Source organism: Excalfactoria chinensis, chromosome 1 (genome assembly GCF_039878825.1).
Source record: "Excalfactoria chinensis isolate bCotChi1 chromosome 1, bCotChi1.hap2, whole genome shotgun sequence".
Lineage (NCBI taxonomy): Eukaryota > Metazoa > Chordata > Aves > Galliformes > Phasianidae > Excalfactoria > Excalfactoria chinensis.
This window is the reverse complement of record NC_092825.1, coordinates 48,925,287-48,952,341: the sequence shown is the minus strand read 5'-3', so window position 1 is coordinate 48,952,341 and position 27,055 is coordinate 48,925,287. Positions and strand designations below refer to the sequence as shown.

The 27,055-nt window shown below is 51.4% G+C and overlaps 3 protein-coding genes across 7 annotated transcripts; all 3 read right to left on the bottom strand.

The window, feature by feature from the left end:
* Positions 1–418: 418 nt before the first annotated feature.
* Positions 419–6,762, bottom strand: TXN2 (thioredoxin 2). The gene is made up of 3 exons (XM_072351464.1): positions 6,407–6,762; positions 5,703–5,826; positions 419–1,124 (listed from the first exon to the last, which is right to left on the bottom strand). Exons 1-3 carry the CDS (start codon positions 6,610–6,612, stop codon positions 1,008–1,010), a joined length of 447 nt encoding a protein of 148 aa, XP_072207565.1. The 5' UTR covers positions 6,613–6,762; the 3' UTR covers positions 419–1,007.
* A 120-nt stretch (positions 6,763–6,882) lies between these two features.
* On the bottom strand, positions 6,883–16,184 carry FOXRED2 (FAD dependent oxidoreductase domain containing 2). 4 transcript variants are annotated; one of them, XM_072351429.1, is made up of 9 exons: positions 16,057–16,184; positions 15,298–15,822; positions 14,031–14,282; positions 13,088–13,357; positions 12,241–12,407; positions 11,426–11,591; positions 10,694–10,935; positions 9,665–9,835; positions 6,883–8,911 (listed from the first exon to the last, which is right to left on the bottom strand). In XM_072351429.1, the coding sequence occupies exons 2-9, from the start codon at positions 15,804–15,806 to the stop codon at positions 8,646–8,648; spliced, it is 2,043 nt and encodes a 680-aa protein (XP_072207530.1). In that variant the 5' UTR covers positions 15,807–15,822; positions 16,057–16,184; the 3' UTR covers positions 6,883–8,645. The 4 variants fall into 4 exon arrangements, with proteins under 4 accessions (XP_072207530.1, XP_072207539.1, XP_072207548.1 ...); XM_072351438.1 differs by having other exon boundaries at positions 15,298–15,819; positions 16,057–16,156; XM_072351447.1 differs by having other exon boundaries at positions 16,030–16,144.
* A 140-nt stretch (positions 16,185–16,324) lies between these two features.
* EIF3D (eukaryotic translation initiation factor 3 subunit D) lies at positions 16,325–23,328 on the bottom strand. 2 transcript variants are annotated; one of them, XM_072335848.1, is made up of 15 exons: positions 23,205–23,328; positions 22,844–22,977; positions 22,377–22,422; positions 21,866–22,002; positions 21,679–21,764; positions 21,144–21,216; positions 20,892–21,007; positions 20,571–20,703; positions 19,839–19,986; positions 19,454–19,584; positions 18,897–18,982; positions 18,590–18,719; positions 17,981–18,123; positions 16,748–17,028; positions 16,325–16,438 (listed from the first exon to the last, which is right to left on the bottom strand). In XM_072335848.1, the coding sequence occupies exons 2-15, from the start codon at positions 22,964–22,966 to the stop codon at positions 16,425–16,427; spliced, it is 1,647 nt and encodes a 548-aa protein (XP_072191949.1). In that variant the 5' UTR covers positions 22,967–22,977; positions 23,205–23,328; the 3' UTR covers positions 16,325–16,424. The 2 variants fall into 2 exon arrangements, with proteins under 2 accessions (XP_072191949.1, XP_072191957.1); XM_072335856.1 differs by having other exon boundaries at positions 20,892–21,004.
* Positions 23,329–27,055: the final 3,727 nt, after the last annotated feature.

Sequence of the window (27,055 nt, the reverse complement as noted above, 5' to 3'; positions counted from 1 at the left end):
CAGTCTAAAGGTCGGGGCAATTAGAGAGTCAGAAAATCACCTTTGTCAGGGCTCACCCATGTGAGCAGACTGAATTATCTATACAAGAAAGAGGGCAGCTCTCAGGCAGGAAAGGAGGTGAAGAAAGCATGGGGGGCGGTGAACCACTGCCTCTGCACAAACAAGGAGTGTCCGTGCAGAGCCTGGGATCCAGCTGCACCTAATGTGGGACACAGGAGCAGCACCGTGACGGCGATCCACTTGTTTGTTTTTCAGAACATTACCTTTTAGTAGAGATCAAGTCATAACCTGCACTCTCCCAACCCATCATTAGGAACCAGCCGCTGTTCTGCTGATAGCGCCTCTCGCTACTCTGGACAGATAAGGGGTTCCCCCGGGGTTTCAGAGACTCAAGTTTCATTCTCCAGCTAGACAGATGTGACAATAAAGTTCTCTTTATTACAGACCTACAAAAGGAGATCCATAAAATACTTCTATTTTCTCTTATAAAATTTTGATGGGAGCCTGTGGGTTTGCAGAGGATTTGTACCTGTCCTGGGGCCATCCGAACAGCAGGATCAAGACAGTTTCAAGAGACAAGGCAGAGGCATTCTCAGCTTTAAACAAACCCACCCGGAGCAGATAAGCCTCCACATGTTGTGAGGAGCAGCTGCCCTCTGCACTGGACTGTCAGATGCTAGACAAAAGGAAAATATTCCTCCTCTTAGCTCAGCAGAAGTTCCACACGTCAGCAATTTGCTGATGAACACGAGCTCCTAATCCCAGCTGCATTCCTCATTTTGAGGATGAGCAGCTCTGCTCCTCAGCACCCTTTACAACTACTGCTGCTCAAGAGAAGGAGGGAGCAGGAAGGAAGGGTTACAACATTGTCCATCTCCTAAAACACCCAAACAGAAGAAAACCCCAGGCTGTACGAGGCAGGCAGCCCACGTGCTCCTCAACTCTCCTAGACAAGGAATGCACAGGATGGACATATCCAGAGGCAGAGGTACAGCCGTCCTTTAACTTCAGGCTCCAATGAGTTTCTTGAGGAATGCTTCCAGCTGATCCTCGTCCTTTATCCCCACAAACTTATCCACAACATCTCCATTCTTCATTGCCAGCACTGTTGGCACTGCTGACACCTGGGGGCAAGAGAGACAGAAATCCATGTGAGCAGAGGCTGCAAGAAGCCCAGCTGCATCCAGCCCCAAACGGAGCTCTACAGCTGTGCCCATCCAGAGTCCCCTGCCTCAGAAAGGGAGACAAGTGCAGCTGGCAAAGGACTGAAAGCTTTTCTCTTTGCTAAAGCCTTGCTTCTGAACTGCAGGGACTCGGCGTTCTGAAGCTGAGGGCATTTGGCTGTAAGCAGTGATGAGGGCTCTGCCTGCAGGTGAGGGAATTGACCCCACACTGCTCAAAGCTGGCACATCCCCAACAAAACAACAGACAGCTTGACTGAGTTCCTTCTCTCTGTGGCCTCACCTCTGCATTGCCTTATACAGCAGTCTGTGTTAAGACTCAACAGCTTTTCTAGTTTAAATAAAACCTACAATTAAAAAGACAAGACCACACCTAATAACCTAATATAAAAGCAAAAGGTAAAGCTATTTTCCTCTCCAGTACAAGTTCTTCCCTTTAACCCTATCATAAACCAACAAACCCAGACTTTTACCAGGCTGCCTCTCTGACATGACGACCTTTAGACTTTTATGGCTAGGGTGGTATCAGATAGGACCTGTATTCCTCTTCAGATAGCACAGGAGCTGAAGGAGGGCTCCCCACCCATTGGCATCCAGGAGGAAGCCTTTTGCCATCCTCTAATCTCCTGTGACCCATCTTTCTTCTTCTGCCCCTGCTGATCAGATAAGGCAGATCCCTCCAGCCAGAGCCCAGCTGCACTGCTCCAGGTGCTATTTTTCTCATCCAGAACAAAGTTTGCTGGGAATTACTGGAGAGAACAGCGGTGGAAATGATGGCGCTCCCTGGGGACTTGCTGAGCGCATGGAGACAGAAGAGACCTCATAGATGTGATCACGAGAAGGAGCTGCTGGAGCTCAGAGATGCAGTCACAACGCTGAGCAGGCAGCCTGCTCGCCCCTACCCAGCTCCAGCACAAAGCCTCTCCTCTCCCCCCAGCCACCTCCTGTCCTTATCTTGCCCCCTCTGCCAGCCTGTAGGGCCTTCTCTTGTGCGCTCCAGCTGTCCCAGCCCTGCTGCCAGCACGGATCTGCCACACTCAGAAATCCTTCCTGCAGGAAACCCTCCAGAGGTCTGGCTTCTCTCCCAGCAGGAGGCTGAGATGAAAGGGACATTTTGTTCTTCCTTTCCCGCCTGGACCCGCAGTCTGTCCTCTGGGGTTTGTGCAGTTCCATCTGAGTGGATGGAAGTGCCGAGGCTGCCACCACCCCGCCAGCCCTGCTGCGACACAGGTTCTTCAGCTCCTCCTAGTGACAGCCTGAGGCAGAGCCGGGCTGCTCGGATGGCAAGCTACTCTCATCTTAAGGATGAGAAGGATACTGCAGTTGACTGGTCTCTTCCTCTCTCGGAAGGGCAAAGCTTCACCAAGCCTCCTTCTGGACTGCAAACTGGGTTTGTAACAAGCACCCCGAGGTTACAGGGCCAGGGGTTAGTGAGGTGGGTGAGAGCAAGCAACCCTGTGGAACCCTGCAGCTGCTCAGAAACAGAGTGCTTTGACAGCATCCTTCCTGCCCTGCTTGGTTTTGCTGCAGGGGTTCATACTACTTTTTTTGCTGCTTGTGAAGCAAACAGCCTGAGAATGACCGAAAAGCAAGCTTTATTTTTTTCCTTCTTTTTTGGGCTTGATTTGCACTGAATAAACTAAATAAACTCCCTTCTTCCTTCAAAGCATTTCTGAAGAAAAAGTCAGGCTGCTTTTGATCAGCACCGGCCAAACAGATAAATGTAAGCAGACATCCAGGCTATTCGTGGCAGCACTCATGCTGAGGGAATTCTTTCCCATCTAAAACTGAGGACATCAAGAGCTGGGCAGGGGAAAGCCTTCACCCGGCCTTAGGAACAAAGCATAGCAGGAACGAGCTCTGCCAACAACCAGTGTCCCCACGTCCATCATTCCATAGGGCAGCTCATGTGCCCACATGCAGAGCAGCAGAAGCAAGGGCTGCTCCTTCCCAACAGGCACCAGGCCAAGGCAAAAAAGGAATCTAAGGAATTTCAAGAGAAAGCAAATTAAACAAAAATACTCCTCCCTTCCTGCTCTCATGAGGACAAGAGCTGGCGGGAGGAGCAGCAAAAGGCCACAACTGGCAAGGAGAGGAGCAAGACAAAAGGGGGAACCCTCAGAGAAAGAACCTGCAGGCTGCACTACCTGGATGGAGGAGGGTGCCTGGGGCATCTCTGGTCTCAGGAAATGCTCCTGTGCGTCATGCTAGATGGGGCTGCTGGGAGCTAATGGCACGCTCCTGCTCCTCCTGGGGGCTCTATCTTCCCCCTCTGCACCAAGGAAGCCCCAATGGAAAGTACAACGTGCAATCAGGCAGCAATCTGGGGCGTACGCATGTGGGCAGGGGAACGGGCACAGGTGGATGAGGCTTCCTGGCAGTTAGTGGGGAACTGTGAGGGTGGCAACAGACCCCGAAACCCTCAAACAAAAACCCGAGCCTGTAGACATCCAATCTCAGATGGAAAGACTCAGTGAATAAGTAAATAAATAAGAAACGCTCTTTGGCTCTCCTGATGTCTCCTCTCTGATCTTGCCTCGGCATCTCCCCATCAGCTCTCATGCCCACATCTCCTTAGCTGGCAACTTCACAGAAGACTGAACAAGACCATGCACGAGCATGGTGCACAACCCAAACTTCTGCTGTGAAAAGGATGCCTCAAAACATCAGAATCAAATCAAAAAGGTATCCTTTACCCATCTGCAGCTATCCTACTCACCAACACTACTAGGGAAGGGATTCAGCTGCGTGCAGAATGGCCAGGACCAGATACATGCATCACTGCAAGAGCGGAAGATGCAGAGATGATCCAGGGGTTCTCTTACTGAACAAAACTTTACTGTGTCTGTATGTTAGGCTCCAAAAAGAAGCCAGCCCTTGCTGCCTGCACCTACACCATCAGAGCTGGAAGACAGACAGACCCTGCAATAAATAGTTGTGTGCCCGCAGCTTCTCACACGCATCCAGTAGCTGTGCATGCAGTGAGAAATCACACTTGCAGAACAAAGGAACTTTCAGCCTCTTTTTCAAGACCTTTCTTCCCATATTTGTACTCTGCTTGCCATTTTCCAGTCATCCAAGCTCATCCTCCTGTAATGCTGGCTAATTCAGCCTACTAGAAGGCTTGGGACAATACCACAGTTAAGCTAATGATCTCCATTCTCTTCTCTATAGGATGGTTGCTGCAGAACCTCCCCTGCACCTATCAGGATTACCTAATCTCTGACCTACAGCAGAAACAGCCTCTTCAATTTCTTCTTACCAGTGTCCCTAAGCTGCAGAACCATCAGGCTGCAATACAGTGAGCCAGCACTCATTCTCCTTGGCTACGGTGTGCCTGATAACACTGCTGCCAAAAAGAACATGAGAGACTCTCATGCTCAGCCCACAGAAGCTACAAGTGATACTGGTGGGCAACAGCTGAGAGGACACTACCACAGCACCAGCAGGAAGGAGTGGGAGGAAACAAACTGCTTTGACTTCCTCCTCCTTCTGGCACAGTAGAGTTCAAGAACAGGTCAGTGCATCTCCTCCACACTTGGCAGTTCTGTGAAGCTGCCAGCTAAGGAGATAGTGATGGCTTGCTCAGGAGCTGGCGTGCAGTTTGCTGGGCACCTCTAGAAGCTTCCTGTGTTAGCCGCAGCCACAGAGGCAGGACTTAGCCTAGAGGAGGGAGCAGCTCCACCTGTGTGATATGCAAGTGAAAAAGAAGCACTTTCTTACTTTCTTCCCAGCAAAGCACAGCAGCAGGATACTCCAGCTCAATACACCGAACTGTTGCTTACAAGAAGAAACAGTGGTGGCCAGCAGAGTCCTCAAAGGAACTTCTGCATTTCATAAACTGCCCAATCACTGAGGGGTGTGGGGGAAAAGAGTACTAAAAAAAATCAAATATGCCAAAGCTGTGGCCTTCTCCAGTCGCCCTGCTTGCTCCTGAGGGCAAGGTAGTGCAGGGACATGAGGAACAAGCACATGAAATGCTATCACATCACTGAGGCCTGTGCTTGTCAAGAACAGAACGCACGCTCCTGCTGTGCTCAGGTGTTCTCTGACCTGCATTCCATCTGTCCAAACAAAGCCCATGGCATCTCCTAGCGATGCAGCTTAAGGACAAGACTCCGTCATCCAGCAAGAATGAGGAGAGAGAGGAAGGGCTGTCTGCGTGGAGAATGGTGGCTAAGAGCGCCTGGGGCCTGTTACTTCATGCTCCCACCCTACACCCAAGCAACCTGCGCACACAGTAAAATGCTGCACACGCTGCATTTACAGTGACAAACTTCTGTGTGGCTGAGAGGACACACAGATTTCCATGTTTCTGCAGATTTAGAGGTGGGGATGCCAGATAAGAGCAGCAGAGCTGAAGGAAAGGCACACAGTGAAACCCACTCACTGGACAGTGACCCAGTGGATCAGGAACCAACAGGCAGAACTGGGCTTCCAATCCCCACCCAGACTCTGCTGTGCTGAGGAACATGCCCTGCACCAGCAGCAACAGCAAGCTTGTGCTTTTCTGCTTCCTACCTCATACTCAATCGCAAGGTCTGTGTGATCATCTATGTCCACTTTGGCCATCACCACCTTCCCCTCCTGCTTGGCCACCATCTTCTCTAACCGAGGGCCCAAGATCTTGCAGGGACCACACCACCTAAGGAGAAAGAGGAGAGCAGACATGAGAAGAGCTAAGTGCTGCAGCAGCTGTAGAAGGCTGGCTGGGACACCTTTAGTGCTGTTTCACCTCTTCTGTCTTCATGCTGACCTCTGTGCCACAGGACAGAGGTGGCACTTCAACACTGAGTATAAACATTAACCAGGTCTACCAGTCTTCACTGTCCTCCATGCTATTCTCACCACTTGTCCCCATTCTCGCATGCTGGGCTGTTACCCAGCCGATCACATCACCACACAGTGCATCACAGCCAGGTGTATTGGCTCACACTGCTTATCAAACCGCAGACTTCAGCTCCATATGGCAACCTGATCTAGTGCCAGCTCTGGAGGCTGGTGGTCCTGCCTGAGGCGGGGGGTTGGAACTTGATGATCCTTGGGGTCCCTTCCAACCCCAGCCATGCTATGATCCTATGACAGGCACTGCACGGCTTACAGAGCTCCCCCAGCAGCCTTCCTCCTCCCTGCAAGGTTCCGGGCTTTCAATTATTCCCCCTCTTCTCCCCGGATGACCGGCCGTTCATGTAAACTCTGCTTTGTTCAGAGCAGCCCGCACTTACTGCGCATGGAAATCCACCACCACGGGCTTAGTGCTGTTCACCACCCGCTCCTGGAAGTCGCCTCCGTCCTGCACGTTGAACGCGCTGCCTCGTATCGCCGAGCTGCCGAAGGCCCGGCCGTGCACGCCGTGCGGGGATACCTGCCTGGGCCCCAGCGGCCTGCGTCCCAGGGCCAGCAGCCGCCGCAGCGCCAGCCTCTGGGCCATCTGCGAAGAGAACGGAGCGGCGTGTGGATCGCGGAGACCCCGCACAGCTCCGAGCTGCCCCGCCGAGCCCCGCACGGCTCACAGCCCCCAACCCGCACACCGGCCCGGCCCGGAGGTGACCCCTGCTCTCAACCCCGCTTCCGTCCAGCGGTCCCGCCCTCCAGCACGCTGATTGGTCCCCCTCACCAGAGCGGTGGGCTTTTATTGGCTGCTGCGGCTGTCATCTAGAGAGGAGGATGTTGCACCGCAATGGGCGGATCTTGAGCGACGATTGGTGGAGGATAACGCCAATCAGCGCTCAGGCCCCGCCCCCGCCGCGGAGCGCGCTTTTCGCGCGTGGCTCGAGTAATAACGGCGCAGCTCTACGTTAACGTTATGGGTTTGTTTAACGTTCGTAGGAGGGATGTACCCATACAAAACGCGGCCGTTAGACAACAGAGCACGGCAGGCAGTAACTCGCTTTAACACAACCTACACCTTAGTACAGCTCCGCAGGACAAGCGAGGATGGAATGGGCTCAGTGGGTGCTCCTCTCCGGTGGCCGAACCAAAGGGATCCAAAGGGATCCAAAGCAGCGGGCTGCCAACGAGCTGCCGCGTGTGGTCAGCAGTGCGTGAACAACAACAGAGCTGCATTCAGGATCTACAGGCAGCACCGAACCAGGTGGCAGCAAAGCTCCTGACTCTCGTATCCTTCCCTGCATGATCCCAAATGAAAAGCCCTCAGTGCTAAGGCTGCAGCAAGGAGCTTCTGGTGCTGATCAACACCAGCTGAGCATAACAACATCGCTTCTCCCGTCCTGCGTGTAAGAGCAGGTTAAGGTACAGGCATCTTTAAGCAGCGGCACCTCCAGCAAACACAGTACATGCAAACAGGAGCACGAACTCATTCGTCATCTCATCCACTTCTTCTCTCAAAGGATCGTGAGAGCTTTAGGTGCAGCCCTGCCGTGATCCAGGCAGCACAAGTACGAAGGGGTGCTCTTTCAGGTGCTACGGAACTGGAAGATGTGCGTGGAGATAGAAGTCTATTCTCTCTCGCTGTCTCTGTTTCCTACAATCACACGGACATCGTAAGGTTGGACTCTAAACTGCTTTGCAACTCCAAAGCGTTGGAAGGAACCCCCTGGGAGGTGACAAATGCATGTGGTAGGCAAAGAGGGAGCAATAAAGTGCAGACAACCAACCAGTCAAAGCTTGTGAGGTTTCAAGGTGACTGGAGGGGAGAAAAAGAAAGAAGAGAACGTGCATTTTTACCAACACCAAAGTTCACCCGAAACTTTCTTGATGGGATGTAGTGCAAATAGGAAAAATATCGGTCATGCTTTATAAAACACAGGGGTAACATCTCAGGCTTTTTTGGTGTGGGAGAAGAAAACTGTTAGGGCAGGGGGGTCGAGCTCAGTGTAACCGTGTCTTAAGTGTTCTAAGCAAGCTACTCACCCCTGCAGAGGGAACGTTCTTCTGAGTTGCTCTGCAGGATGTGACATATTATCCTACTCATACTGTAGCTAAAACCCACCATCTTCTCTCCCCACCCAAGCTCCGTGACCGTCCTAACTCAAATGCAGGCAAACTGCCATGAAGTTTGTCTAGAGTGCAAACAAATGTTCAAGTACACAGAGCGTCCAGTGACCAGAAAGCTTGCAATGGGTTGAAACAGAACACAAGCCGGTTCTCTTGGAAGAGGCAGGTGACAGGAATCCCTAATCTCTCCCTTCTTTGACCCCTGGCTGTCACTGTAAATACCGGTTCACCACATAAACACAAACACCATCTTCAAGCAACTCTGAACCCTGCGAGGACAAAGCAGGAGCCTCAGCATCATCAGATTTCAGGCTCTGACTTATCCTTCAGAGCACGTTGGTCCTCTTTGTAACAGCAAGATCTGAGCGGGTCTTTGGCAATTCACGATCAGCGGAAGGGGCTGGGATGTAAAAGAGGCATGGAGGAGAGGGAAGAATCCCGCCGTGGATCTCTGTGAACAGTATTGTCACAACAGCACCTGTGGATTCCCACGTGGTGAGAGACATTCTAAAACTCATCCTTGGCATTAACAAGATGGTGCAGAGGATGGAGCGGTATCACATGATCTCTCAGCAACTGGTCTTGGGACCCTTGGCGGCTGTCAGGGAGTTTGTCACCTGAGAGTCCCGTGATGGTATAATCCTCCAGCAGGCCAGCTTCCACTGCATGACGTCGAAGCCTCTCACTCCCGGCAAGCCCTTGCATTCTTGCATACCCCTGCTGACAGAAGGGAGGCAGCTTCTGATGTGTGAGGGCAAAGAGAAAACAGGATTCTGCCAGGGAAAACATAAACAAAATCAGATTAACCAGAGAAACCATGTAGAGAACAATACACGTAAGCTCTTGAAGACACTTGAAACAGATGGCAGAAAGGATCAGGGAAGATCAGTTGCCCACCTGGCGCTTTGCCTCAGGGTTGCAGCAGAGTAACTGACTCAAGGCTGCAAGTATGAGGAGATGCAGATTGGCACCTGCAGTCTACACTGACAGGAAAAAGATTAGAGTTTTCAGCTCTCTGTCATCATCTTCGTACCAGAGAACTGGTTCTCTGTGTACCATGTGGTGTTTCCCCATTAGGCTGCCAGACCAAGAAGGGAGGCAGCAGAGGTTCTCCAGCTCCCATATCCCAACACTCCCATTTTCACTCATCTCCCTGATGGAAACAATCCCACCCATGGTAAATGAGAACAGGTCAGGCATCTGATGGCAAAAAGGAACATCTGGATAACAGGAGAACAAGGCAAACTACAGCTGCAAAGGGGACTGAACCAAATCTCACGTACTCATGAACCCGGGTGTACTTGCGTCAGTCTTTTTGTGGAGGTGAGCAAGAGCAAATGCTATCTGGGAACATACACACAGCACCAGCACTTTCTACTGTCTGGAGAGTGCATCAGAAAGGTGTCACCGACTGTATCAGTGCATCACAGGCAGATCTCGGTTACTCGCAGAAGAGATCACTCCTGTCACACATCCCTCACATCTCCCCTCCTCCTCCTACATCCTCGACCCTGGGCTCAAATTACCTGCAAAGAAATTGCGCAGGTCAGTGTTGAGGCAGTTCTCCAAGAAACGCCTCAGTGGCAGGATGTGAGCGTTTGGGGCTGTCCAGTCTGTCAGAAAATCCTCCACGATGTGATGGATGGCATCTGGGCGGGGGAGAGGCCAATCTGGGGGATGAAGTCTCATCTCACGCTCTGCCAAGAGACCATTAAGGGCATCTCTCAAAATCAAAACTGCATTAAAAAAGGCTTGGGAAGCATAAAGCAACCACAGCAGCTCTTCAGTTTTTGTTCTGACCTTCTAATCCCTACCTTACTTTCATTTACAATCCCCTCCGTTAGCTCTGTCCTGAAGAACCCTGCCACCACAGAGCTGCCCCTTATCCCTGACCACAGTATTTCCTGCCATTTCACTTTTCACTCCTGTTCCCTTTGGGTAGAGACTGCCAGCCAGGCTGAACTGTGTTCAATCTTTAATGCTGCTTCCAATCACGCTCCTTTCTGTGCAAGTCAGGCCAGACCCTGACACTAGGCTTCTGGAGATGAAGATTCAGCACACGCCATTTCCCAAGGAAACATGTTCTCACTGGGTTTGCTGGATGAAACATTCATCTTCAAATGTTTGCTTCTGGCTGCTGCAATCACTACATGACCTCTCGGACCTGATGGGGCCACAGAAAGCAGCTTCCTTCAGGCAGGAACACAAACCAGCCCAACTCTGACTGCTGGGACTCTGCAGAATGCACGCACTGCAGGCTGCAAAGGGAGGCAACGTTCATTGCTGCTGTATGACTCTGGAGACAGCATACCTGTTTAATCGTCTTCTCCAACGTGAGGTTTCTAGTATGACCTGCCCCATTTTGGCAGGACTAAAGGAAGCTTCTTTTCTTCAGCTCACACAGGGGCAGCAAGTGCCTCCTCACACGATGGATATGATGGTAGTAGAGAATTTGCAGCACATTCCAGTCTTGCCCCACACCCACTCTGGCTCTTGACTATCTTCCTCTCTCTCAATTTTGCTCTTATAACTAACAGAGAGGCTAGGAAGCTTACCTGTTGGGAGGCGCTTGTAGTAATAAATAACAGGGTGCAAAAAGTTGGACTGCCAGGCATGCTGTGCCTCTCCCACAGCTCGGTTGTAGTAGAAGACATCCTTGTCATCTCCTGAGAAATTCCTCCCGTACTCCATGATGACAACAAACAGCCCAGAGGGAGCTTTTCTCCCCGTCTGTGTTTCCAGCTCAGCCAAGATTCCAACTGGGTATTCTTCCAGGTATTCAAATGATGTGGCATTCCTACGAATTGCAACCACAACCGTTAAGACCTTTCTGCCAGAGAAAAGCCACCTGGGATCCAACACTCCCTCAGCAGATTGAGGCTAAGGCCAAAGAGCCATCAGATAGCTATCATTTTTAGTCACTACAGACCTGGGCTGGGCTTGATACAGAGCTTATGAAGGCTGCATATACGGTTACAAGACTTAATTCTATTCACAGACTCTCAGATTCCTCTATTAACAGTGCCCAAGGAAAGTTTTTCTCTAGGGACAGCGAAAGAGAACAAAAACTCTGAGCTTAGCAAAAAGGTGTGGACTTTTAAGAGGAAATAATCTGCAGAACTGGGAACAGCAGCACCAGTGATGGCAGCGGTACAGGTTTTGAGGTGTCTGCCTGTGTGACATCAGTGGCAACAATGCAGCAATTTCTGTGGTGGCACCAAAGGCAATGACAGTGAAAAAATGAAACCATGGAGCACAGTGCTGGGGATAATTGCTCACTCACTCACTCTCTCAGCAGTACGATGTCAGCCAGGACACTGAACATCTGGTAGAGGCCCGAGGCCTCGTTCACCCGCTTGATGATGGAGTTGGTCAGCTGTGTAATGGGGTAGACTGAGGATGGCCAGGGGACTCCATGGTGACGGTTTTCCAATAGGCGGTGGACTGCACGAGCTAAGAGATGGAGAAAAACAAAGGTAGCTTACTTAAAAATCCAGCCTTGTACATCTGAATAAAAAAAAAAGATCCGATTGCTCTGCTGCACACAGATCCTGGCAGGACACTATAAAGAAGCTTAACAGCTCATCCCACCCAGATTGCTACCAGCTGCAGTGGAGATGCCCTCAACGCTGATGTGATGCTGAGTGGCTGGTGAGGGGGCGAGGGGTCCCTGGGGTATTTCATTTCTCCTGAGCAGCTCTATAATGACAAGGATGGACGCACACACAAACAGAAATTCTCCCCGCTGCTGAAAGCTGCTGGGTTTTAACACCACGGCACAGACCTCTCACACACAGCCTGCCACGAGGCAGAGCATCTGGCAGGCAGAAATTTCTTGTTACATAAATAAGAGACGGCGGGCCAGAGAGACACAAGACAAAACAGAGACAGACAACCAAAGACTTCAGATATGACCCCAAGGCACTTCCATGGCCTCTCCTCCCCTTCAGACTGTGCAGCTGCATCTTGGCTATGTTTTGTTATTCTTACTGCCAGCACAAGATGAAGGGTCATCCTTTTCTAGCACTAAGCTATGAATTGTTCCTTGGAAGGGAGCACTGAACCCCAGCCCCAGCCCTTTCTGTAAAGCCCCAGTACTCACTTGTGTACCGGAAGCCATGGATGAAACCCCCAGCGGATTTCCTGAAGTCAACAGAGTGGCTAGCAGTGCCAAGAACAAAGAGCCCCCGAGTGCCTCTGGACTCGTAACTGGGCTTGATCTGAGGATATTTGCTTTTATTCCCTCTTCCTGGCATCATTCTAAGGGATCTGATGTGTGAAACAGAAGAGCAGGCTGTCAGGAAGGGCAGGGGTGGAAAAAGAAAGGATTTCTGATAAGGCACATATTACATGGCAGCCACGGTGAGCCACTGATCCAGGTCCCCGCCGCCTTCAGTGGAACTCACTACTTTCCCAAGAGCATAAGGTCAGCAAGGATCTTCCAGAAGAGAAGGGCATTCCTCTCAAAGTAGCTGTGGCCACCACCAAATACCTTCCTGAGCCACTGACAGTGAACTTCAGGAGACAGCAGAGTTAACAACACCATTTCAAGCTGAAGAATATATTAGGATCATTCTGTAGCAATCTGCGTTTGTGCCGTCCTCGCTTGAAAGAACACCACCTTCTCTTCTTTTGGCAGGTCCACCTGTTGAGCTATAAAGACACAAACTTTTCCTGCAACATCCAAGACCCAGCACTGCCATTTGATCACCCCTACAGCCTGTCAGTCAGAGAGCAGCAGCACACACATTCCTACTGAGACACAATTGCAGCCGCAGGGCAAACGCAGGACTGTGCAGCACCAGGCAACCTGGAGCACATGGAGGCCTGGGCAGCGCTACCAGCAGAAGAGTTGTGATCACCCCACCTGGCCTTCCCTTCCTCCTTGCTCTGGCCTGTCAGTCTCTTGCTATAAATACATTCTTTTCTAGACGCTGGTTCTGCCTCACCTGTTGTAGATAGAGAAGTCAAACTTCCAGCCCAGACAGCGGATGACACGGTCGTAAGGTGCACGGGTAGCAAAGTTATCCAGTTCATCCTGTGGGAGTGTGATCCCATCGATGCCTGCGCTGGTGTTCCTGTTCTCCAGGTAGAACCGAAGAGTGATGTGCAGCTTCCCTTTCTTGTCCTTGACAATAGCTAGATCTTCCAGGTCACCTTCCAGAAGTCCATCCAAAGATTTCAGCTGGTAGGTATCCAGTAGACCATTGTTAACTGCTCTGCAAACAAAAGGGAAGGAAGAAAGGGTAATGGGCACAGTGGGATCCAGGTTTTGGTCTCAGCTCCTTGAAATGGGACAAGCTTACCAGGTGTGCCTCAGGGCTTTGGTGACACAGCACTGATCACTGCCATTCTTGTGAGCCATCAGCACACTCCCCAGTGCGCCTTGTACAAACGATAGGGGAGCTCTACCTCCTCTGGCCCTGTTTCTGAACACTCATTAATGCCTTAATTCTCACTGCATTCCTGCTGTGTACAGCAGTGCTATCAGCCTCTCTGAAAGACAGACAGGCACACAGGGTGTACACAGCATGCTGACAATCAGCTAGGAAGTCCGCAGCAGAGCAATTATCCACATGTGGGTCTCTGACCCCCAGCTTCACTCTGATTAGAGTGCTGCCCTTGTGTGAAGCAGTCAACCTCTGAACTCTCCTTTGATTGCAAGCGAGGGACCAACACAGGAGCCAGCACTTTTTAAAGATACAGAATCCATGGCAACATCTTCCCGTTTCATACTACTCAGCGGCTGCAACCTGGGCTAATATAAACCAAAGATCTAAACATAAAAGTACTCATGTTTGCTCCCCCTCCGGTCTGGCTGGTCTCCTGAGCAAGCAACGATTCTCACTTGTTTTTGCTCCAGCTGCATTAGGAAGAAGAACAGTTTCCTACCTCAGATCCCCGACGTAGTGGGTAGCCCAGGAGAGGCGCACACGGGACCGGCTCACCATGTGGATGAAATTAGTGACACCCAGAATGTTCTCTGCCGTCTCAAAGGCTGAGTTCCCTCGGCCCAAGATCAGCACAGTTTGACCGGCAAAATCCTCTGGGTTGGTAGACACAGTCTCATAACCCTCCACATACTCTGAGCCAGGGAAGTTTACCACGTTGGGGACCCACGTGCCAGTGGCAACCAACAAACAGCTGCAAAAAGAGGAATAACATTATGGTACACAAGAATTGCAGGAGTCAGACTGTCTTTCCATCTCGTTGCTCCTAACACAGTGGAAGTGCCCCCTGCAGAATCATAGAATGGCCTAGGTTGAAAAGGACCACAATGATCCTCCAGTTCCAGTTCCAGTTCCTGTAAGAACGCTTGCCCAAGTATTAGAGGAACTACTGAAGTTGATAAGGAAGCAGCAAGCAGCAGAACCGAGAGGCAGCGTCTGCTCACACAGCTCCTGAGAGTAACGTGCTGGTGGTGTGTGGGTGTCCCACGCTGTACTCTGCCCCCTCCAAGCCTGGCAGCCAGCGCACCTTCAAGTGACAGTCAGTGTGACCGGCTGTCGTAGATCTGAGGCTCTCAAGAGAGCTGAGAAACACACTCCATATGTTCACATGAGTAACTCCGAGAGGGTTGAGTAGCAGTACGAGATGTGCGTCTGAGTATGACAAGGGACTTTCGGGGGTCTGGCCTGCTTATAAGCTTCATCGGGACTTCAAATCATAGAATCATTAAGGTTAGAAAAGACCTCTAAGATCAACTAGTCCAACCATCAACCCATCACCACCATACCCACTTTGGAGGATGCCAAAGGCAGAACCGAACACCAAATACTACGTGGCTTAGGTTGAAAGGAACCTGTGATCACCTAATTCCAGCACAGCCCCCTCAGCCCCACTGCTCCCCAGCTCCCTCCTGCTGCTTCTGAGCCAAGCGAGAGCCCCAACAGGCTGGGCCAGGCTTTTCAACTCAGCTTTTTCTAAACGCGTGTGGAATAACCGAGGTCAAAACAATCCACACCACCTTATGTATCCATCAGTCTGTGCCTGATCTGACACCCCAGCAGGCTGCAAAACCCCTACTTCAGCAGGCTCTCAAGCAGGCTGTATGTGACCTCAAGCAGCCAGCCCTGCGCTGAGCAGGGGGCTCGGGCAGAGCAAGCTTTGATTACTCCACGAGCGAAAGGCCGCGTAGTGAGAGCTGCGCTCCCATTACCTGCACTTGTAGCTCTGCCTATTCTGGTCTCTCAGCACAAAGTAGTGCCCGTTCCACGCCCGCGGGTCCTTCTCCAGCGTGACATGAAGGATGGCGGTGTCGTAGCGGATGCGCAGCCCTAAGAAGGCGGCGAAGTCCTCCAGGTAGCGCACCATGGCGTCGGCGTGGGGGAAGAACTGCCGCGAGTAGCGGCGGAACAGCAGGCGGGGCTCGTGGCTGAGGAGCGAGTTCCAGTCGTGGCGTAGGTTGAACTCGCTGTTGGACTTGCCCGTGTGCCTCTTGTTGATGCTGATCAGCTTGCGGTGCCTGGGGTAGATAGCGAAGAAGCTGCCCGGAGCGTGGCTGCGCTCCAAGACCACGTAGTCGCGGCCGGCCCGCTGCAAGAAGTAGGCGGCCTGCAGGCCGGCGGGGCCGGCTCCCAGCACGCAGTAGTCGTGGTAAAGAAAGGCGGCGGCTCCGGCCGTGCACAGGGCGCTGAGGACGAGGCGCAGGAAGAGGCGGCGGGCCATGGCAGGGTAGCGGCTGCTGCGAAAGTGAGCGGGAGCGTCGCGGCGGGCGGCTCGGCCAACATGGCGGCACCGCCGCCCCTCAGCGCCCGACGCGGGCGCCGGTCAATTAGGACACGCCCACGCCGGCAGCCGGCCAATGGGGACCCGCCGCTCCTTCCCCACCCACCCCACCCTCACCCAATGGCGTACGGGGCGTGGCCGCCGCACTCGAGGCGCTCCGCACCTGGCCGCGTCCCGCCCGCAGCCGCACCTGCAGCACCGACCCGGCGCGCGCCGCTCCTCACGCGCCGCCGCGCGCGCACGCCCGCAAACGGGAACGGAAGCCGCGGGCGCGCGCCAGGCCCACCACGATCCCGCGCTGCATCACGTGACTCCGCCTCCCCGCAGGACCACGTGGCCTGGGCGGCTCTTAAAGGAACAGGCACCTCCGTCAGGAGCTTTCGCTATCACGTGGTCAGCCCCCCTCTCCCCCCTCTCCCTGTTCGCCCTGCCCCAACACACCACAAGCGAAACAGCCGTGCCAGAGAAAAGCCACTTTATTAGTCCGGTTTCTTTGCCCTGCCGGCTATTTCCAGCAGATCCTGGTGCAGGGAGGTGCCCAGTCGCAGTCCCTGGCACTCAGCTCTCTTCTTCTGTAAGAGAAAGCACAGCGAGGCTGCTGCAGCAAGAGGAAAAAGCCACATCCCACCCTAATTAAAGTAGGATCACAGCCCCTCCTTGCTCTGCAGGAAGACCCCGGGCAGCAGCAGCAGCAGCAGCACGCAGTCTGTGCCCCACTGCTGCCAGAGTTGTTGTGTATCACATATTATAGTCACTGCACCACACACTCTACAGCATCCTTGGGGCTGCACCTTCCCCAGCCCCATATTAGCTCTCATCCTTACCCTACATTCCTCCCTTTCATCACTTAGAAGCACAAATGCCCTGAGACTAATACAAACCTTCCTCTTCCTCCTCCTCCTCTTCATCCTCCTCATCCTCATCCGAGCTGAAGGTGCCGTCAGGCAAGCTGTAGATCCGGATCACCTGTTTGTTGGGGTCTTTGAGGATGAGGTACTTCCCCTCATCCAGCTTCATGCAGATGTCGATGACGCAGCGCAAGATGCCCCAGGCATTCTCTATGCTCAGGTTGATCTGGCTGGCAAACTCATTGGGCTTAAACTGCTGCGTACCCAAAATCACATGGCGGGCAGAGTCCTTCACATGGTAACGGGACACGTACCTGGTGGGCAAGAATGAAGAGAGGAGGAGCAGGGGATTAATTTCGGCCACTGAAGTGACATCAGAAAACCCAGCATCATGACTGCTTTGCTTTTGCTTCCTGAGAAGAAAGACCCATCCTAACTCCAACACTGAAAGCTAAGAGGATCTCCTGGCCACAAGCTATTGCCATCAGTAACACAATTGGAATCCTCTCACTATCCCAGACCTCACAGAGCAGTACAGAAATAGTGCCACAGATAAAACCTCAGCAATTGCATGATTACTTGGGAGTCTAGACTTCAGGTATCTCATACCCCAAAACAGAACATGGAATTGCAGACGCACCAGAATTGAGCCCTTTTCATTGTCACCACCTATTATTTCCATTTACAGATAAGGCGACACACGCTCTGTGTCGGTGCTGTGCAAAGAAAGCACAGAAAAAGCACACTGCTCTGGATTTCTGTAAAAGTGGATGACTGGCAGAAGGCAGCACACACAGCAGCTCATTCAGGCCATCAATAACACGGCACAGACTCAATTGGTTTGAAACTGACAGTTCCAAATGGGCTGTGGTGATACCTCCTCCTCCACTCAAATTCTCAGTAATGGTGCACTGAGGACCTCAATCAAAGTGCTGACAGGTAGCACGGTCACTGCATTTATTTCCCTTGGTGGCAATTTCAGCAAATAGACTGGGAATGGCAGAGGCTGCCTGCTTGTCACACACATGAGGTCTTACAAGGTCAGCCACAACGGAGGGCACATCAATCAGATGTTAAGGGTAAGCAGCTCAAGCTAAGGCCTGGGTCAACGCTGGCACATTTACTGCAAGCTTTACTCGCTGCTGTTCAAACCGTGAGGCAATTTTATGATCATCCAGACTCTACCAACAGTTCACTATGATACAGACCGTGTTAAATCACAGAGAATGCACCTGAATGATACTTGGTGTGAAAGCCCTGTCTTACCCGAGTTTGAGATATTCAGATCCAGCCAGCAGTGCACAACATGTCCAGCGAGCTAATTTGTAGCTGTTGTTTTTCAGCTCTGTGGCGATCACAGCTCCTCTCTGTGAGTCAAGCTTCTGGCGCCAGTCTACTCCATTGCAATACTAACAGGAGAATCAAAAACAGGGTGAACCTAACAAGCCAGCAACTTGCAATAATCTCTTCAGCAATTGCATGGGGAAGCTTCTTCTATCTAAACTATGATACCGTAACTAGGGGATGCAAACCTCTACTTGCAAACCAGAGCCCCTGCATTGGAAAGGGAGAAATGCAGTAGCAACGGCTAGGAGAGGAAGTCTGCTAGGGATGGTTAATAAGGGCAGCACTGATAAAGATCAGCTACTGCACAGAGCACCTGGGAACAAGAATAGGGTTCAAACCAACTACCTCATGTCTGGGTAAGGCTTAATAGCACTGCTAGTCCACCAAAGCTCTGTATCTTTGACAGAAGGTCAGAGTTATTACTCAGGGGACACCACTAGATGTTTGTCTCATCTTGCCTGCTATACCTGGCATGTCAGGCAGCAGTGAAGCAGTTAGAGCTAGCTTTGGGATCTTGTTCTTCCTCACCCTGGAATCCCATTCGTTCAGAGTTTTGATGTTGATGAATGACACTTCGCCATTAGCTCCTGTCATCACTCCGTCATGCTCGCAGCGGACAATGAGATCTATGTCATCTCCCAGCTTCCACCTTCGGTACCTGCACACACACAGGCCAGGTTACTGTTGCCCCTGGTTCTTTGCCAGATCTTTCCAAGCACTCAGCAAAATCCTTTCATCCTTTATCCGTTCACTGGTTTGGATTGTTTCCCCCTGCAAACCACGCTGACATCCTGCACCCTTGTCAAAGCCTGGAATAAGAGATACATCAACATACCTGTAGGCAACAGAAGCTACTTCGTTCTTATCCATGTCATCCTCCACAAAGGGGTTTGGGTTGGGAAACTTGTATTTCTCCTTTCCCTGTGGAAGGAAACAGAAAGGCTTATTAGTAAAACAAACAAGCAAAAGAACAAAACTTAGAGCTGTCCTCTTCTCTTACAGCAACAACAGCTGACTTCCCTTACACAGAGAAAACACTAAAAGATTTAAGACAACAGATGCAAATTCTCCTTTCCATGGTAACCATTTCCCTGTGATCATTACTCCTCTTAGCACTTCAGCTTTAATAAATGTAATCAGATGCCTTCCCACTTTACCAACAGGAGTGGGATTTCCTCTTTGTAAAATAAAGGTGAAAATCATTTTATAAGAGTCACTTTGCTCACCATAAGGAATCCCACCTGTTTCAAGCTGAGGTAACATCAGTGCAAGCTACTTTTACCAATTTAAACACTTCTGTGCTGAGCAGCAGCATTAAGCAAGTCTGAATAAAGTCTCACTTCCAGACTCTCCAAAACTCAGACCTTACTGTCCAGGACTACTTGGCCTTACCATCCTCAGACACTGCTGGGAGAAGTTATGGTTGATGTAAGTTGCTTCCATGGCAAGGTTGCGTGGAGAATTAAAAGAGTTGCCCTCTTCCTGTGGTGGTTCATTAGCTGTTTCACTCACTGTCAGTAGATCTGAGAACAAAAACACGCTGTTACACTTGGGGAGAATCTATATCGGCTTCAGTGAATCTCTCCCACCCATGCTGAAGCAGATCAGCATTGAAAGTACTCTCACAGTTAGCAACATATTGCAGCCATCAGTTTGCTCCAGGTGTCTCAGTCTTTGCACTGAGACATAGAATAAATTAAAAAACCAACACCAACCAACCACCACCACAGAAACATAAAGAAAAATGAGACAAATTTCATTAAAGAGTTTTCCTTACCAAAATCTGAATTGTCCCTCTTGTCAAAGAAAAGCTTGGATCCAACTCTCTGGACAATGATGTCCCAGGAATACACAGAGCGAGTGCAACTCATCAGTGTGGCCAGGATAGCATCTGTGGCAAACACATTCCCTTGAGTCTTGGCCAGCTATGGATACAGAAAACACCATGTTTCAGCAGCACTTACAGACGTACCTTCCCTTTCCCAGCCAAGATCAGAAGCGCTAGCAAACCAGATTGTGAATTTCTTCTACACTGAGAAAGACAGACTTCTGTGTACACTGTTGACAGCTATGCCAAGTGTGGAGTACTACCTAGTAATCCAGGCTCACCCTCGCTCAGACAAGCAAAAAGAAACCTACTACGAAATGGAAATCTACCATGAAAGGACTTGGTTCCTTACTGCTGATGCTGTCATGAAGAACAGTCCCTGAGTCTTCCTCATCTCCAAAAGCAGAAAACTCTAGAAGCAGCTTTCCAACACTCAAGTTCCTTTTCCAGCACTGTCCAAGTACTGGTTTGTTTGCCTTTCCTTGCTCAGTACTCGGAGTTTTGCCTTGACCCAGCTTACCTTAGGTCTATGGAAAATATCAATGTAATAGTTTGTTTCCCCTTTGTAAGCTGAGAGATGCGGATTTTTCCTGTTTGTCTTTGGTCTGACTGTGACAGTTCTCAAAGCACCGCATGCAATGAAAAGCACGCTCTTGGATTTGGCAAAACCAGTGAACGTACCTTTCGGATAACTGGGTCATCAGTAGTAGTGACCGTATGGAAGATGCGCTTAATGCTCCTCAGCAGTTTCTCATTCCTTGTTGTAATGCGGTCAAAGGCTTTATCATAGTATTCTAGGGCTCCACAACACTCTCTACAGAGAGAAAGATCACATAAACACCTCCACTGACAAACCACAAAGGACTGAGGGAATGGTTGGGTGTTCTACCACTCCTGGCTTTGCATACTTCACTAGGGACACTGGGAACAAGCCAAGAGACCCCTCGCTCTCCTGCTGTCCAAATAATGCAGTCTATTCAGGAAACTGTTATAGGAACTTACATGTCCTGTGGCTCTGACACCTCCAGGTAGCGCATCTTCATCAGACGAGGGAAATCCATCTCTTCTTTCACCTCCCAGTCACTGCGAACTTCCACAGAGGAATCACGAGGCTTCTGCTGCGCAGCCAGAGGTGAAATGGGTAAAGGGAGAGAAACACACATAGCACATCAGGATTCGTGCACGAGGAGCTGCCTCATGAGCACAGACAGACAAACTAAGCCATCACCAGGGTCAGGAAGCTGGCTAGTTTACCTGTGACTTCTGGTCCCATTTCTGCCTCACTCCAAACTGCTTCTGAAACTTCTTTTGGAGGCGCAAACGATCCCTACAATGACAAATAAGTGAAAAGCCATTACAACAAGTTCCTGACACAAGAAGCTCCCTGCCTCAACAACTCCTACACTTCCAAACACTCACCAGAGGAACAACACTTGCAGGCTGAGAATTCAGTTATCAAAACACCTGAAGCGTTAAGAGCTTTGTTCTGCGCTCTGAACACCCTTTATGTGTCTTTATCCTTAATGACCACAACACAGTTTCCAAGAAGAGCACATCCTGCTTTAAGTTGTCACGCTTACCTCCTAAACTTGACTCAAAATGTCTCCTAGATTCTTAAATAGCCGCCTGAAATCCATGCTTGTAACTACTGAACACATCAGCAAAATCTAAAATATCCTGAAATGCTTTGCTAGGAGCTTTGGTGGATTCTGTTACAGTAACTTAAATTACTTATCAACAGTACGTTCACACACTCCAAATACAGAATGCTTGTATGCGAAGCCCGCACCTCTCTTTCTGCTTGGCACTCTTTGGCAGCGTCTGCATGCTGAACTGCAGCATGTTCCGGCGGTCCTTGTCTCTCCGAAGGTTCCTCTGTGGGAACGCGGCAAAGAATAAAAGGACAGTTTAGTGGCGAAGTAATTCTGCATTGCTCAATCTCTTTTTTGAGCATGTTTCTGAAAGTAAAGCGTTACCTGTGCAAATCGCATGCGATTCCTCTGGTATGCAGTTTTCTGTGTCCGGGCTGTATCCACCAACTGGAAGCTAGTCTCATCCTCCTCGTGGAAATACGCATATTGACTTCCACCACCAAACTGTGACGAGTACTTGTCTAGAAATAAATCATTGTGCTACAAGCCTTGGAAACAAAAATATGACGCTCCCTCCCCCCATACTCTCCTCAGTAGCCTTTACTGAAGTCTAATGCATTAACTAGGACTCCTGCATTAGACTGTCACATTGCCTCCCTGCTCCGAACCTCCCAGAGAAGCACCATTCAGCACATGGTACAAACCCACAAGGGAACCCTAAGGGCAGGGAGAGCCCCACGCAGCTCTCCAAGCGGTGAGACATGCTTCTGAAATGAAAGAGCCTCCTCTGCTGAGGTGTGTAGGTAGCCGGTAGAGCCAGTGTGAAACAGGTATGACGTTTGAAGAGAGTTTTGCACAAAATAAATGGCAGAAACAGCCATCGCACAACACGTACTTGTGTATCTCTTATCCTGATACGTGGCTCCCGTCCAATCTGCCACCTAAGGACAAACATAAAGAGTCAAAAGAAAAAAAGCGAGTGTCAACATGATGTTCCCCCCCTCAGTAGGGCCTCAAAAGGCAAAACAAGGGACTGCTGTATGCTCCTCAACTCCCACCTCCATAAGCAAGCCTTACAAAAACACTCATAACTGTCAATGTGCTTGAGAACCATATAATGTCATATCTCAGAATGGCTGGGGTTGGAAGGAATTATGTAAGTCCTGCCCCCCACCAGCTCAGGCTACCCGGGGCTCCATTCAACCCAGCTTTTAAAGCCTCCAGGTTATGGGATGCCCACAGCTCTCTGGGCAGTCAGTCTCAGTGCCCTGTGAACAAAGAGCCACCTCCCAGCATCCAACCCAGCTCCCCACTCCTGTAGCTCAGCGCAGGGGTGCACTCAGCAGCGACACCCCGCAGTACCTTGCCCAGGCGGTCTCCCTTGCTGAAGGGCTGGTAGGGCATATCCTTGAACTGCTCGGGCACGGCGCACGGGCCCCAGCCCGAAGGGTTGTCCTGGATCACGGGGGTCACGAACTTCGCCATGGTTCACAGCCCTGCGAGGAACAAGCAGAAACCCCCCTTCAACACCCGCCCTATCGGTGCCGCCGTGAGGGGAAGGGGCACGGAGGAAGCCCGGCGTGGCCGCAGGAAGGCGGGGGGCGCCGGCCCAGCCCCACCGGAACCAGCGGTAAGGCCTGGGCGGGGCCGGGGGTCGCGCTGCCCGCAGGCCGGTCCCGGTAGGACGGCGGAGCGTGACGGGGCGGCCGCGGCGTCCCCTCACCTGTACGGCCACGTTACGGCCCCGATGACGACGGATACGGCAGCGACGGCGAAGGCGGCCGGCGAGGAAAGGCCGCGCGCAGCCCCGTCCCGCCCTTATTGCGTCAACGCTGCGCGACGGCGCCGCCGCCGAGCGCCACCGTCGTAAAAGAGAACGAGGGGCAGAGCGCGACTGCCGTAAAGCGCGGATCGCCCAGCAGGCGCAGTGCGCCCCGCTGACGTCACCGCCGCCATCGAACTGTAGGGGGCGTGGATAGCGGTGGTGGGTTGTGTCGCCTGCAGGGCTTGTACGTGCTCGGGTGGTAGGGGGAGCGCAATGTGCGTTCGTCACGTGCCTCACATAGGAACATTAGGGTTGGAAAAGACCTCTGAGATCCCCTGGTCCAACCAGCAGCCCATCCCCACCGTGCACACTGACCACTCAGTGCCACATCCACACGGCTCTGGAACACCTCCAGGGACGGTGACTGCACCACCTCCATGGGCAGCCTGTGCCACTGCAGCACCGCTCCTGCTGACAAGTTTCTCCTCATATCCATCCTGAACCTCCCCTGGTGCAACCTGAGGCCGTTCCCTCTCACCCTGTCACTGTTACCTGGGAGCAGAGGCTGACCCCCACCTCATCACAACCTCCTTTCAGGTCTCTTTAGGGATGAGGTCTCCCCTGAGCCTCCTCAGGCTGAACAGCCCCATTTCCCTGGGAGAGCATTTCTCCTCATTGCAGGGGAGTGAAAGTAAAAACCCAGCAGCAAATCTCAGCTGTTCACACGCCAGAGAGCCCAGAACTGTCCCTCCCCTTCAGAAGAGCAGCAGTTTAGAGCCGGCTGCAGCTCACAGCTGTTTGCAGAACGTCCCTGGGTATCTTGCACCTCTGAGTCTAGATCAATATCTTTCCAGGCAGAGCACCGTGCGTTTCCTCCTTTATTTACTGCATTTAAACCCTCCTCGAGAAATAACCAAAGCAGTCTGCTTTGCCAGGAGGCTGCACCATTAATCAGAAGTCGGATTATTAAAGCAGTTTTCCCCGCTGGCGAAAAGAGAAATCCACTTACAGAAACACGGTTTATAAAATACCATTTGTAACTCTCTCAGGTAAACAGCCTTCGTGGTGACAAACGTCAGTGCTGGAACAGCCCTGGGTATCGCAGACTCAACCTGAGCATAGCCACGTTCAAGTCCTGCTCAGGAGACGTAAAAGGAAGTCCCATAGAGCAAATGGGGCTAGAGAATGAATGAACAAAGAGAAAACAAGTAGATTGATAAACCTAAACTCTGCATTTCCCCTGCTTGCCTGTTCCCTTACAGTCCTGTGTGAGGTGCCGAAAGGCAAGTGTAGAACCACTGCTGCCTGCTGAAGAGTGCTTGCACTTTGGGCCCAGCCCCTCAGGCTGCCTCATCTGGGAATGGAGCTGGGTAGAAGCGTGTCTCAGAGGGGAAAGCAAGCACAGGGAATGGCCATCGGAGATCAAACGCTCCTTTGGGCACAGCATAACCTACCAGTTTCTTATCAAGAGGAGAAACTTCAGCTGCAAGAAAAATCCAGACTTGTGGAAGGTGAGATTTGTTCCCCTGTTTAAGTGGGAATTACTGGAAGAGGGGATGGGGTGGCTTTGACTCACTCTTATTTGGCACCAGACCCTACCCAGCTCACCTCCTGTCCTGAGCTGCAGTCAGGGCTGTGCTGGTGTCAGCTCCAGCACCGTTTCTGCAGATGATTTGCCATCCAGCTGCCGGCTATCATTATCAGCACGTGAGACACGCAGTGTCCCAGCAAAGTGCTGACTTTGCTCAAAATACACTCGCTTGCAATCACTTGATCTGTGATCCATAATTTCAGTTAATCAGTTAATTAATCAGTTAATAAGGCTAATCACTTTTCCCTGGAAGATGCTTATGAAACAGCCAGGATAAATTGCTTCCATCTGCTTCTGCATTTTTGTCTCCTGCTTCTCCATTTCTGGGATCTATGCTGCTGTTTGTGAATCTATAAAAGAAGGGTTTTGTTCCAGCATTGTGGCTGCTCCAGTCCAAAGCCTTTGTAGCCATCACCTGGCACCCTCCCTCTGAGGCTTCTGCCTCCCACAGCAGCTCAGGGCTTCTCTGAGATCTCCATGTAGCACTGCAGGCTTGTCCTGCTTTGTGGGTGCAGTATGCAGCTGGGACAGTTTGCTTTCCTTCTTGCACGGCCATCTTTTTATTCCAAGAGGCAGCCTAGCACTGGAAGACTAATGTTCACACTAAACAGGTAGTTCCTTGCTTGATTCTTACAACAAAAATAGCCAGTTCTTTCTTTTTCTAACAGCAACAAACACACGGTATGCCTGTACCATACATTTAGTTCCCATCGTCCTGAGTTCCTCGGCAAGCCCAAAGAAAAGAGCTGTCAACCCTGTCACCTTCTTCAAACTGAGGAGCCCAACGTTTCCACATCTCAGGCTCTTTTTCTGGCCTTTGTATTTGAAGCAGCAAAGCTCGCTGCTGGCTCCTGGCTTTTCACCATCAGTGTGTGCAGCAGCTGCCTGCTTGCTCAGTTGCACTGGAGGCTCACGGTTTCCATAGCTCTCTCTGTGTCCACAGTCTGGAAAGCCCTCCTTCTTCCTTGGCATTCCTTTTCCCATCCCATCCTTGCCATTGTGCTTCTATCTGCCTCCTGCTGCTTTCTGAGGCCAGGTGCTTTGCTGCTACATTTTTTTTTTTCCTGAAAAAAGAAACAGCCACCGAGTAACTCCTTATGCCATGAATCTGGTTTTCAGTTTGCTGCCTGTGCAGCCCAGTGGGGCTGGGAGCAGGTGACACCTGGCAGATTTGCTGTGTGTGCTGGGAAGGTCCAAGCAGGGAATGTACTGAGTTTATTCCTTGTTCGGGATTGTGCTTTCAGTACGGAGCTTCCTCTGTCTACTTCCTCCAGCCATCCCACACCTCCTGGGTCAGACAGCCTTACCTGTGAAGGTGGACAGAAACCTGACAAGAGCAGGCTTCCCTGCCTTTAGAAACTGTATTGCTTCTGCTCTGGCTCAGAGCCTTGCCCTGCATCGCTCTCTCCTTTCATGCTGCTATGAAAAGGCTTGGGCAGAGCTTGCTGGAATTTAGGCTACACCACCAAATTATCTGTGCTAGCGCTGCTTCTTGCCTAGCTTTGGCCGTTTCTGTCACCAGTGTTGGATCTGTCCCAAGGCACCCCTAGCTCTGAGCATCAGGGCTTGGAGCACATGCACCATCAAAGACGCAACGTGCATCGCGCTCCATCCTCAGCTGCTGAACGTTGCCCTTTTCCAAAGCAAAGCTGTTGGGAAGATTGTCTCCTTTGATCTGCATTCAGCGCTGGATTTTATCCCGGCAGCCAACAGGCTAATTCCATGAGTTTATTCTGCAAAGCTCAATGAGAGCAGCTGGTGCCGGCAGCGTCCCTGCTGGCTCCGTGCCTGCTGGAGGCGGGGAGGGCTGGTGCAGGGGCTGGGGTAGGAGCCCAGAGCTGCACACAGCAAGCTGCAACACCCTGCTGCATGGTGGTCCTGCTTGTGACCCTGGGAAGGGTTCTATTTGGGAGCTGGGTGCTTGGATGCTGTGCAGGATTGGGGTTGGGGAGCAGAGTGCAGCACCATTGGCTTTTTTTACAAGGGCCCTGCAAGTGCCCACAGCTGCTTCCTTCAACATCAGCAACGTTGCGGTAATTTCTGTGCAAAAAATCAGCATCTTCTGGGGCTAAATGTGCTCTGCAAATGCCCCTGCCCAGCTGATCCCTTCTCTGAAAGCATGCTGCTTATGACAGCCAGGCAAAGAGGTCTAAGTAGGACATTATCAGGAGCTGAGGCAGAGCTGGATCTGCTTTAGCCCTTTTCTCCTTTCCTCTAT

Excerpts from the sequence above, each read along its gene's own strand:
- TXN2 (XM_072351464.1), bottom strand. The coding sequence starts at position 6,612 with ATGGCCCAGAGGCTGGCGCTGCGGCGGCTGCTGGCCCTGGGACGCAGG. Across the intron at positions 5,827-6,406 it reads GTGGTGGATTTCCATGCGCA|GTGGTGTGGTCCCTGCAAGA; the intron begins GTAAGTGCGGGC and ends CTTTCTCCTTAG. Across the intron at positions 1,125-5,702 it reads ACCTTGCGATTGAGTATGAG|GTGTCAGCAGTGCCAACAGT; the intron begins GTAGGAAGCAGA and ends TCTTGCCCCCAG.
- FOXRED2 (XM_072351429.1), bottom strand. The coding sequence starts at position 15,806 with ATGGCCCGCCGCCTCTTCCTGCGCCTCGTCCTCAGCGCCCTGTGCACG. Across the intron at positions 13,358-14,030 it reads CACTACGTCGGGGATCTGAG|AGCAGTTAACAATGGTCTAC; the intron begins GTAGGAAACTGT and ends TTTTGTTTGCAG. Across the intron at positions 8,912-9,664 it reads CCTGCGCAATTTCTTTGCAG|AATCCTGTTTTCTCTTTGCC; the intron begins GTAATTTGAGCC and ends TTTCCCTGGCAG.
- EIF3D (XM_072335848.1), bottom strand. The coding sequence starts at position 22,966 with ATGGCGAAGTTCGTGACCCCCGTGATCCAGGACAACCCTTCGGGCTGG. Across the intron at positions 22,003-22,376 it reads TCAGGATAAGAGATACACAA|ACAAGTACTCGTCACAGTTT; the intron begins GTACGTGTTGTG and ends ATTTATTTCTAG. Across the intron at positions 18,124-18,589 it reads TGAACGAATGGGATTCCAGG|TATTGCAATGGAGTAGACTG; the intron begins GTGAGGAAGAAC and ends TTCTCCTGTTAG.